Raw genomic sequence first — 12,966 nt, 5'->3', positions numbered from 1 at the left:
CGACAATCAAATTTTTACTGGCATAAAATGCTACAGAAGCCAAAATAAGAACTGAAAAAAGAACTTGTGAGTATGGTAACTTAGAAAACATTGGTTATTTTTGTCAAGAACAGTTTCGCTCAGTGTGGTGGTGGTAAATACCTAGTAGGTTTATGATTAAATGATACATAAGAAAATGGATATAGCAAAAATAACTACTCTTTTAAGAAGCTTGATTATGATAAGTACAGCTAAAAAGCTTGCTAAAGTGAAACATGAACAAAGGTGATATCGTGGTTGTTCTTTTGTTTTGTTTCTAGGATGTTTATAAACAATAAAAAAGGAAGAAGTTGATGAGGTGTTTTTGCACATAGGAAAAAGCAGGGATAAATTGGAAAATGATAGAATACAAAGCGAAGAGGAAAAGCTAGCCTTTGGTAGAAGGAAGAAACTTCTGTTACTGAGATATTGAGATAGAAACAAAGGCAAAAAAATAAAAAGGTGAATATAGAGGTTAACGCTAACTATACATGGGATTAGAAAGAAGAGAAAGCTCGTAATTGATGCAAAAACGTTGTGTGATCATATACTAATAATGAGGAGGGAGTAGTTGGGTGGAACTCTTATGGAAAAAGATTTACAATAGTGGTTTTGGAGAGTATAAGAGGATACTGACAAAGGACACAGACAAGAACTACTGAAAGGAAGTGAATCATATATTTAGAACATCATTATAATATTATGGAGTAGCCCCACTAGAAAGCTTTTAAACCCCAAGGCATAACAAAGCACACATTTAGGAATCACTAAGCCTACTAATGTCATTTTTTAAAATCGTAATTTTATGATGGAAATGATCACATTGATCTGGTCTGTGGGAAGGAAAATATAACTAAAGAAAAGCTAAGGATTTTGTTTACTACTGGAAAGAGACATGGGCAAGTGGTTCTACGATATAATTATCTTTAACTTGTTTATTTTCTATATAATTAGAAGATGCAATGTACTCAACATGGAGGGCTAGAATACCCTGAACCACCTAGGTGACCATAAGCTAATGTTCTCTATATTGAATACTCAGATCTAGCAAGTTCTGAGCAACATTTAAGTCAATGTTAGTGATCTAAGACAGAAGTCAGTCCTGTCTGCTACCCAGACATTCTGAGGTTCCTGAGAGACCCCAAGCAGGGTTCTAAAAAATCACTGGTTTTGCAATATGACTCTACCATCAACTGAGGGTGTAGAGCTCCTGGGGTAGTGTTAGGGGAAAAAACAAAATACAAACAACACAAAACTCCTCCACACCAAAAAATTTCTAGTTCAAGGAATTAGCTCAATTATGGAGATGAAGTACAAACTATCATCCACAAGGCTGAATCTCTTCAATCAAATGATTTTTACATAATTGCTATATATCAGACCACATTGTGTGATTAAGAAAATTCTGTTGCCTTTTCCTATCATTAGAAGGATATAAAAAAGCAATAGCTTATGCTATAAATGTCAGCCTTTCTAGGACTATCTTTGAAACTTCATAGACTATAGGCACTCCCACAATCCAAAGCAGTATCTGAACTTCCAATGAAGTTCAATAAAAACTAACCAAAAAAATCATATGAAATATTGATCCATAGTAAATTGCTTTTATTATCAGGAGTAAGTAAAAGCCATAGAACAGAGTTCAATCCATCCTATAATCCAAAACATCAATACTCTTCAGCAGTAGCTGTGATTCAAAAAAATATATGAAAAACGAAAAAAAACTTACCTTCCGAATACTGTCTAATTTCCTCTTTTCAACTTCAAATTGTTTCATCCAGTGATGTCTCTTTTCTTCTTCTTCTTGAAATTGCTTTTCTTCTCTATCCCTTTGAGCTTTGATGGTTTCTTTCTCTTGGTCTTCTAGTTCTTTTTGTTTGTCTTGCCAAGCCTCAAAAGATTGCCTTAATTTTTCTTCTACTTCACAGTATTCAAAATTTATTTCCCCATCATCTGCATTCATAAAGAGAAATCATATTATTATTTTAAGATCAAATCTGTCAAAAGTGATCCAGTGTAAAGTATAAAAGTAATTTTTAAATGAAGAAATAATTTCACATATTACCAAAGTAAAAGTGATAAACTACAAGAAAATATACTCTTGAATATACATGTAAATTCCATTGCAGTCAATAAAAAAGCACATAACTTGCCTTAAACTAGTCCACAAAACTTAACATAAAAAATGTGTGTGTATGTGTGTGTGTGTGCCTGTGTGTAGGTAAGGAATACTTAAGGGATATTTAATAGATTCAAGGCTGGGTATATCTGTGTATATCCAGCTATAGGTATGGAAAATTATAAATATATTTAAATCAAGTTAATTTAGGAGGCACGAAGAAAACTATGAGAAAGTATAATTTCAAATACTGCGATTGTACTTTTCTAATTGTCAGAAGAAAAAACTAAATTTTCTCAAGCTATGGTAAGATAAAAATTATCAAAAATAACACCTGGAAAAACATGTTCATCCACTGGCAAGTGATGAGGACCAGGCTCTGGTACAGAATCAGGACTGCCATGATGGGTTTTACTTCTCAGAAATTCTTCCTTTTCTATTTCAGATAATATCTAAGCGGTTAAAAAAGAGTACCAATGATTAAAGAAACCAAAAGAGAGAGTAAAGCTATCATTTTAATAATATATTAAATATTTACATATACATATCTAGAACTTTACTTCAAAACTCTAATACAGTTCTACAACACATTAGTATATATTGTCTTTATGGTAAGTAAAAATGTTTTTCTCAAGCAAGTCTACTGTATTTTATCCTCATGTTTTTCAGAACTCTAATCACTCTATAATATTAATCCACAATATTCACTTAAACTTCTTGATAATCATTTAAAAATATTTCTACTAATATTTGTTTTCCACCTAATATACTTCTTTCTTATCTGTAGTTATTGCTCACATATACAATTGCTAATATATTCAATATGTTTAAAAAACAGAACGATTCTCTAACCCGAATTATACATAAGTCATAATTTTGATGAGTACTTTTCCATAATTAGATTTCCATCATAATCTAGTTGGAAAGAAATAGGTTCTCTAGTCCAATGAAACAGCAGTAAGATAATTCGAAATTAATATTTTGTTTTAGTGCTACCAAAAGAGTGTCATAGACATACATAAAAGTGATTTTCATATTATTTTAGACATCTTAGGGAGCAGAAATAGAATTAGATTTAAAAAAAAAAGAATTTGGTAAAATGAAAGTTAAAAACGAATCCAAGATGCTGAAACTGTAGAAGAGATTTTTTTGTAAATGTATTTGAAGGGATATTAACCAAAAATGTTAGTTAGCTCTTTTACTTTTTAATTTAATTTATTAGGGTGACATTGGCTAACAAAATTATATAGGTTTCAAATGTACAATTAAATAATACATCATAACTTGCATTGTATTTACATTGTGTTCACCACCCAAAGTCAAATCTCCTTCCATCACCATATATCTGACATCCTTTACCCTTATCTACCCTCCCCGCTCCTACCTTTCCTTCTTGTAACCAATAAACTGTTGTCTGTGTCTATGAGTTTTTGTTTGTCTTGTTCATTTGTTGCTTTCAATTTTATATCCTAAATATAAGTGAAATCATATGGTTCTTAATCTTTTTCATCTGACTTATTTTGTTTAGCATGATTATCTCAAGATCCATCCATTATCTCTCCTTTACTCTTATTTTTTAGGGATATTTAATTCTATCTTTAAAAGAAAACTAATGCAAGATGTTCTATGTTTAAATTTTCTGTAGAGTATTCAATGTCTCTGCTGGAACACAGTACATTCCTAAGCAAGGTAATAAACAATAGGGGGAAAACATCATGTAATACAGTTCTGTTTTATCTACCGCACATTAAATTCTCAAGTATTAATGCTTCAAATCACTATTGCTAATATTTTTAAAAATTGAAATTTCAGTGGTTTTGTATTATATGCCAAAAAAATCACCAAAAATAATATGCTTAAACATAATTAATTTATTATTATTTTTTTAAATTTTAAATTACAGCTGACATGCAATATATTATTTTACATTAGTTTCAGGTGTAAACTGAAGCAAAGTGGTTAAATAGTTATATAATTTATGAAGTGATTCCCCTGATTAGTCTAGCACCCATCTGGCACTATACATAGTTATTACAATATTATTGACTATATTCTCTATGCTGTACTTTACATCACTATGACTATTTCAAACTACCAATTTGTACTTCTTAATCCCAACACCTTTACACCCAGTCTGTCCCCAACCCTTCTCCCATTTGGCAACCATCGTCTTGTTCTCTGTAAATTAATTTTTAAATCAGTGAACTTTAAATCAGTGAACTATCATCCTATATAAGAGGGAAAGGTAAATTTCTTGCTATAATATTGAGTACTTTCAGTCAAATGTTGAAAATATACCTTCATTAATTGGTCTGGATTTTCTTTAGATTCAGTTGATAATTCTATCCTTAAATGCATATGATTATTAGAAACTGCTCCATAATTATAGCCTAGAGAAATAAAAAACATTATAACTTTAAATATTAGAGTAGGGCGTAAAATGCTAAAATCCTGAATCTTATCATTATCCTTTAATCTCAAATTTTATTATAGTATATTCTTGATCAGTAACTCAAAACAACAGAAAAATAATGAAGAATAAATAATAGAAGAAATTTATAAACTTTATTCTAAAAAAAGTAACAAATTTTGAAAGCACTCTAATTCTTTATTATCTTTCATATTCTAGACTGGTTTATCGTCCATCATACACAGAATAATACTTTGTTTGATGGTGCAATGAAATTTTGATTAGAAATCAGCAAAAGTTTATTTTACCTGCTACAAACAAGCAATATAATCATATGGAAAATACTTTAATAAAAGTATGAGTTTAAAAGATTGTAATTACTAAAATGCGATTGAAGTGAACTTTCATTCTTGATTTTATAAGTTTTTTTGAGCTTTCTCAGGTGTTTTTTATCATCTGTGAAGATGTAGTTATGTTTCTTTTATTTATTCATTTAATTTGTTATATCATGTTAATGTTTCCTAACAGTAAACTATTTTTTAAAGATGACCATTCTACTGGTTAACTGACCATTTACACCTATTTTGTCAAACATTATAGAGTTTCTTCAATAACTATTCACAACCTTTCTGGTATGCTTTCCTATGTGAGAGACTGAAAAGCAAAAATAATAATAATAATAATAATAATAATAATAATAATATTCTCCAAATTCCTTTAAAGCTAGGTTTCTAAGGGTGATTTAGGTTCTATCAATTATATATTTGTTTGTCTTTATTTTCATAAAAATATTATGTGTGAAGAGAGGCAGGGAGCTATATTTTAATTTTTTTTGGCCCAGATCATGATAGAGGAAGATATGGGTTTGAGATAGATGTGTATAGTAGAGGATAAATGTCTCTGAATTTCTTAATTATGTCAGACAGCAGGACCTGCCCAGTTCTACAATGTATGTGTGTATATATTTTGTCTGACATTCTGTCTGCAGTCTGCTTCTTCAGTTATATTAACCATCTGTTATTTATTATATTGTCTAGTCTCCAATGATGTCTCCTCCATACTTTCTGGTATGTACACCTGTGTAGTTCCCCCCACCTTCAACCCTGTGTAACCATCAAGGTGTGGTAGAAATGATGCTGCATGACTTCTGAAAAGAGGTTAAAAGCAGCCTTAAAAAGTTCCATCTTAGTCTCTTGGTATTTTGTTCATGGCACGCTCCTTCTCAATGCCCAGGTGCCATGCAAGCTATAGGGAGAAAACACATATAGGTATCTCCAGTTGACAGCACCACCTGAACTCCCAGCCAACAACTGTATCAACTGTCAGCCATCTGAGTGAGCCATCTTGGAATTACAATCCAGTAATGACTTCAGATGACAGCAGCCTTAATCAACATCTGACTCTAAATGCATCAGATATACAAGCAGTAATTGCCCAGCCAACCCACAGAACTATAAAATATAACAAATTGTTATTTTAAACGACTGTTTATTTTGCAGCAAAAAATAACCAGAACATCTATTCTACCCATAAAACAAGCAAACAAATACCTCCCCAAACCTTACTGCTTAACATAGCTAAAATGGCTTCTGATAACTACAACTGAGAACCTTAATCAATACATCTATAGTCATAAATGAAATTAGCCTCTGGCTTATTTTGTATGTATTATACTTGTACAGTTTTATTTTTAAAATATGAAGCATTTTATAAATATTATATAATCTGTAGAATTTCTGCTCCTTGACAGATTTTAAGAATTTAATTGCAAAATTATTCCTAGTTTCTAACTACATTTGAAAAGAAATCCCTTTCTACCTTCTTGTCAGATTATTGATTTAATAATGTTTTCCATTTTTCTTATACAATGTTGATAATTTTAATTTTCTTGGAAAATTATTCTATTTATTGAGACTATTAAATATATTTGACTAGAGCTATATATGACTTCTCATAATTTTCTAAACAACTGCTATAATTATAGTTATGTAACATTTCATGTAACTAATTTTCTATAACTGTTTCCTTTGATTTTTTTATAATTAAGCTAGATAATTGTCAAAATATTTGTATTTTAATTGTATAAATCTTAATTTAAAAATAAACAAACCATTACTCCCCCTTCCCTGCCCCATAACTCAACTATAGATAATCACTGCCAAATTTGGAGCATCTTCATATAGAGTAAGTCTTTACATATCCATTCACACAGATGCTCAGGACAAAATTCTTGAAGCCACCTTCCTTTCTTCCTTTCATGCCAATCCATCAATAAATCCTTTTGATTCTTCTATCTTAAAAATGGTTTCTAGACTATGACCATTTTCATAATTTCTACTTAAATTACTCTCATTTCTAACCATCCTATTAAAAGTCTTACAGAAGACTCTTACCACCTCAATGCATCTTGTCTACACAGTTACCAATATGACTGTCTCAAACTGTAAGTCAGATATTGTCACTCCTTAGTCAAAAATCTTGATATATGCAGAATAGAATTCAAAGTCCACACCATGGTTTATAAGAACTCTATATGGTTCGACCCCTTGTTTTCTTTGATACAACTACAAAGGCTAACTGTTCTTCAAACATATTAAGCCTACTCAGTGTGCCTTGACCTTTACAATTCCCACTTTCTGGAATATTGGCTCTCTGGATAGCCTCATGGCTCATCTTCTCATTCATTAATATATCCATGAGGTTTACTTTCTCAGTCATTGCTTAAATATCACCTCAGAGGGGCTTTCCCTCACTACCCTATCTAAAATAGCAACCTCCAAACTCTATCCCCTTATCTTGATTTTTTTCCTTCTTAGCAACTATCTCTATTGAAATGTTACATATTTATTTAGTTGTTTATTGTCTGTCTTCTCATACTGAAACATTAGAACAGGAAAGTAGAACCTTTGCCTATTTTGTTCTCTTCTATATTTTCAGTGGCTAGAACAAATCCTTTTACACAGTAATATTTGTTGAATAAATATCTATGGATATCCACATTATAATTTATGCTAACACTTGCACAAATGACCTTGAATTTTATAACAATTTTAATAATATATTATTACTATTTCTTATGTCATTAAATAATTGTCTAAGCTACCTTTTTAAATGAGTATACTATTGAATACAACAAAGTCCTGTTGAACATTTAGGTTGTTGCCATTTTTTCCTTGTAAACTAAGCCATGATTAATTCTAGTTAAATCTCTGATCATTCTTTTATTATTAGAATAATTCAAAAAAGTAAATTTGCTCAGTTGAAGAAAATAAAGATCGTTATGCTTTTTAAATAAATTTTATTTTCCTCCAAATAAATAGTCGCATGATTAGTTTTCTTTTCTTTGATGTAAACAGAATGTCTGGTTTTTATTAGGATTGGTGGCTAATATTTATTGGAGACATAATGCAGGTAGTGAGGAAAATAAATAAATGAACTAAATTGAACATTCCAATATACTATAAAAATTATATTAGAGATAAATGTATATATCTGCATAAAATAAGAGATAAAAACTTCAGTTAAATTTTTCATACTTACAGAAAACATATATGCCAAACTATACTTACTTAAAACATCAGTATCTTCTAAATCTTGAAGAATGAGCTCTTCAGCAGTTTTACTCTTTTTCTTTATAATGTTAATACAGTGAAGAACTGACTGAGGTAATTCACCTAAATCCTAAAAAATTCAATAATGAAAAAAACTATAAAATTGTTTATCAAAACTATGTGTCAAATATTCCTTCCTTCAGTCCATACCAAACATTTGAGCAAAATGTGTAAATGAAGTAAAAGGGTTCCATATAAAGAACATAGTTCAAACAAATATATTTGGTTAAAATTTTCTCTTCATTTTCAGGTGTCATGAATTATATCATGATTATTTTTGGATTTCATAATCAAATGAAGAATCTAGGGGGGTTCTGTTTCACTTAAAGTGGATAAAAAGATATAATAGTGTAAAAACATTAATTTTTCCTAAAGGAACATATAGGTTATTGAAATTCTAATTAAAATCCAAAGTGTAATTATGTTTTGAAACTACAAATGAGTTTTTTTAACAAAACTTAGTTGACAGTATTTTGAAACAACAAAATAACTAAAAGAATTTAACCCATTTAATATTTATGAATATAAAAACTACAATAGAGCAAAAATTAACAAAATAATGGAAAAGAAAAGATAGCCTGGATCAATCATATGTATAACAAATATATACAAAACATGACAAATCAATTGAGAAGAGGTGGATTATTCAACAAGTGACACTGGGAACATTAGTTTATTCAAGAAAATTTCAAATTAGATCTTTATTTCATAACATACCTGAAAGTAAATTCCCACTGGATTAAGGACATTGATGTAAAAGAATAAATCCATGAATACATTTTTCTAAGCATATAAACATTGGGGAGAATACACAAATGAAAATGATACCATGTTGGATTCCAAAAAAGTAACTATTTCTATAGGTCTAAAGTTTTAACATAAATTTTGCTTTTGATCCATCTATAATCACATTAGAATGCTTATGATTAAATAAAAAAGCAGAATTCAAATATATATATATGTAAACATATATATGTACATAATATAGTATAATCCCAGTTTTACCCAAAAATGCACATGTATATATGTGGAATTATAGGTGATTTTTATCTTCGACATACTTTTTTTATTTAAATATATACCAATATACATTGTTTAAAGTTGAAACTAAGGATAAACATGAAATAATTGTATAAAACACATTGAGAAAGTAATCTCTCTCCTGAAAAGCTTACTCTAATTAAAAGTCTCAAAAGTCCAACACTTAACACTTACTGTATCACTATCATCACTCTGGGTTTCTGATTTTGAATCACTACCACCATCATCTTTTTCCAAGGAAGAAATGCTGATTTTATCCAATTCAGCTTCTATTTCTTCTTCGAGCTTTGCATCATCATCATCGTTATCTTCCATCATCCTTCATAATAAAACATAGAACTATTTAAAGAATACTGAAGAGGACAACAAAATTTATGAGTTCTTTAATGTCATACCAATCCAACATTGTTCTACATAAACATGTTTCAGTTTAACAAACTTTTATAACATCTTATTATGGTTGTACCATATATTTTTAAAAAAACCATTGTTCTCTCTCCATTCATTCATTATTTCTTTAATGTTTTACTGCATAATGATTCCAATAATAGCCTTTTAATTCTCTAAGGGAAAAGTTACATGGAATGGGCTGGCTGACCTTCCTGAACCAAACTTCACAGTAAAATTCAGCCTCATGGAAATGATTAATGGGAAAATACCTTTGGATAGCTTGAATATTCAGAGATTAAAATACTCATAAGAAAACAATCTAAGTCTATGTATGGGAAAACATATGGCTTGTTTCTACTCATTAACTCATAGTTGTTCATTTTACCAGAGATAGCCACGTTTTTCCAATAATAATATGTAATAATGGATACGCAGCATATAAAATCAATATTTATTTCATTTAAATCATTAATGCTAATAATGAATATGAGTCAGTAAGTACATTACAGTTAATCTTTGCATCATCATCATCATAACAACCATCATTGGCTTCCATGTAGTGAGTACCTGTGACAAGCTAGGCCCTAGAAGCCATTCGCATGATGGATAATCTTCAGAATAATTTACAGGTTAAAGGCCTTTATAGTCATTGTATAGATGAGAGAACTGAGGTTTGAAGAGGTTACTTAACTGTCCATAGCATTATGCTAATAAATAATAGGGGCAGGATCCTGATTTAGATATCTTGAATCTAAATGCTGTGCTCTTCACTACCAAATGGTTTTCAAGCTTAGTCAAGCTATTCATCTGTCCAGCAATCATTCTGAACATCCCTTTGTCCAATAGTCTTCAAATTGCAGATTATAACCCACTAATGGATCAAGAAATAATTTAGTAGCTCTTGATTATCAAATTTTAATAACAGGATAGAAAAGTTAGAATAGGCTGGAAAAGAAACTACCAGGTGCATTCACAACAGTGCAAGGTGTTAAAAATACATTGATTAAACAAGATAACCTGTTTTCATAGTTTATAGTCTAGTTAACAAAAAAAATTAAACACTCTCATTTTTCTATTTCTTTTCTTTCAACCTCTTCTTACTCATCTTACTAGGGGAGGAGTTTCTTTTCCTAATAAAGGGTTATTCTCTACTTTTGCTCTGAATTTCACAAATGCTCACCTACTGAACTGTGCTCCATCTACTATTCCTTCTGTTTATTGTCTTGCCATACATTTTATTCCACTGACCCCTCTCCACATGAACACAATGAGTTTACTCCTATCCCTCCCCCAAAAAACTTCTGTGCCTGCCTTTCTTCTAACTATAGATATCACATTTCTTTATTTCACACATAAATGACTTAATTAGACGGATCTACATGTATTGCCTATACTCTTGAGTATTTATCCCAGAAAAATGAAAACTTATATACACACCAAAAACTGTACAAAAATGTTCACAACAGTTTTATTCATAAGAGTCCCAACCTGGAAACAACCAAACTGTCCCTCAAAAGGTGAAAGGTTAAAACAACTCTAGTACATGCATACCATGGAATAATACTAAGCAATATAAAGAATAAACTATTAATACATGCCACAATACTGATTAATCTCCAGAAACTACGCTGAGTAATCAAAGCATGACATACTATATGATTCTATTTCTATAATATTTTTAAGTGACACAATTTTATAAATGGAGAACAGATTAGTGATTGCCAGCAGGTGGGGTGGATTAGGTTGGGGAAAAGGTAGTTATGGTGATAAAAAGGCAACATGAGAGATTCTTGTAGTGTTGGAAATGTTTAATATCTTGATTGTGATAGTAGATTATAGTGCATACTCAGATAATAAAAATGATATAGAGCATATATACACAAATGAGTATAAGTAAAATTGAGGAAATCTGAATAAGCAGATTCTATCAATATCAATATCCTGGTCATGATATTATACTGGTTTACAAAATATTATCATTAAGAGACACTAGACAGCATACAAAGGATATTTCTGTATTATATGTGACTTTACAATTATATCAATAAAATTCAATTAAAGATATCCTAAGTACTAAGAAAACAGGTAAATTATAATGGATCCACAGAATGAAATAACATACAAATCGTTTTAAAAAAAAATAAGTTCCTTTACTGTACTTTTCTGGAAAGGTAGCCAAGAAGAAATAATTGAAAAAAAGGTAAGTGGCTGAAAAATATGTAGAATAACATCACTTTTATGTAATCACACACATATACACACATATACTTTTTTTAGACGTAGAAACTTTCTTGAAAACATTAGAGAACTTTCAGTTTTCATTTCACACCTTTATGCTGAATTATTTTTAAATAATGAATATGTACTACTTTTATAATTTTAAAATCTAGTTCAAAAAATACTCAGTTATCCACAACCTCCTTTCTCCAAAGAAAAGCAAAATAAAACAACACTACCAGTGCAAAATGCTAACCCGTAATCAAACTAACTTAAAGTGCAATTCAAAAGCTTTATTAAGTGGAAATTAGGGGTTTTTTGTTTGTTTGTTTGTTTAAGGTAGCTATAAAGCAGAATGCACGGGTACACAAAACTTTATGTAGAAGGAAAGGCAGGTGTATAAGGTAAAGGTAAGAGTCACTTGCATTATATGTCCCTCTACGCTCATCTACTGGCTCTTTAGATCAGCCCTGTCCAATTACATATTCAAGCACATATGTAATTTAAAATTTTCTAGTAGCAACTATTTTTAAAGTAAAGAGAAACAGGTGAAATTCATTTTAATGTTTTATTTAACTCGTTTTATCCAAAATATTTCAACACGTAATTATCAATAAAAATTAACATCAATGTAAAAAGTGGGAAATCTTAAGGAACTCCACTCTGCGACTATAGTTCTTCAACTATAAAGAAAGGGAGCGAAATCTATTTTCAAAGGTAACAAAATTATATGAGGAAAGGGAGCGAGAAAGAAAAGAGAACAGGAGGAAGAGAGGGAGGAAGAGAACTGCCACTTAGAGCCGGTAAAAGAGTAATTATCGAAGATTCCCTAGAAAGTCAGAGTAGACCTTCAAGTTTTGTGTGAGCTACCAAAATTTCCAAGTTGAGGGGAGCCTTGAGCTTCACGGACTCACGCAGCCACTCTTTCGGCACGCGGCTACCTTCCTCCTTTTCCCTAAAGCCTGGTCTTGGCAGAGAGGGACCCGGCTCAGTCTGCGTTCCCACACCGTTCCCTTTCCTCCTACACCACGAACCCCGGCCTTGAGGGGTCCCGGCTCACCCACCAGTGGCTAAATTTCTCCGTGTGGTTGGAAGACAGCGCCCAGAGGCTCCAAACAAAGTGTAACCACGGCAACAGCCAATCCCAAAGACGATGGATC

The 12,966-nt window shown here is 30.9% G+C and overlaps 1 protein-coding gene across 1 annotated transcript in view; it reads right to left on the bottom strand.

Moving 5' to 3' along the window:
* The window catches only part of LRRIQ1 (leucine rich repeats and IQ motif containing 1), a 179,506-nt gene extending 166,565 nt beyond the window's left edge, over positions 1-12,941 (bottom strand). The window contains exons 1-6 of the mRNA XM_025041086.1: positions 12,871-12,941; positions 9,374-9,518; positions 8,117-8,228; positions 4,436-4,527; positions 2,472-2,589; positions 1,748-1,971 (exon numbers count right to left, since the gene is read on the bottom strand). Coding sequence (XP_024896854.1) covers positions 1,748-1,971; positions 2,472-2,589; positions 4,436-4,527; positions 8,117-8,228; positions 9,374-9,517 — 690 coding nt within the window. The 5' untranslated portion in view covers position 9,518; positions 12,871-12,941. The remainder of the gene's footprint in view (positions 1-1,747; positions 1,972-2,471; positions 2,590-4,435; positions 4,528-8,116; positions 8,229-9,373; positions 9,519-12,870) is intronic.
* Between the last annotated feature and the right edge of the window lie 25 nt (positions 12,942-12,966).

This window comes from Pteropus alecto, unplaced genomic scaffold, assembly GCF_000325575.1.
Source record: "Pteropus alecto unplaced genomic scaffold, ASM32557v1 scaffold76, whole genome shotgun sequence".
In the NCBI taxonomy this organism is placed as follows: Eukaryota; Metazoa; Chordata; class Mammalia; order Chiroptera; family Pteropodidae; genus Pteropus; species Pteropus alecto.
Note: the sequence above shows the minus strand (reverse complement) of the source record. Positions and strands in the feature narration are given on the sequence as shown.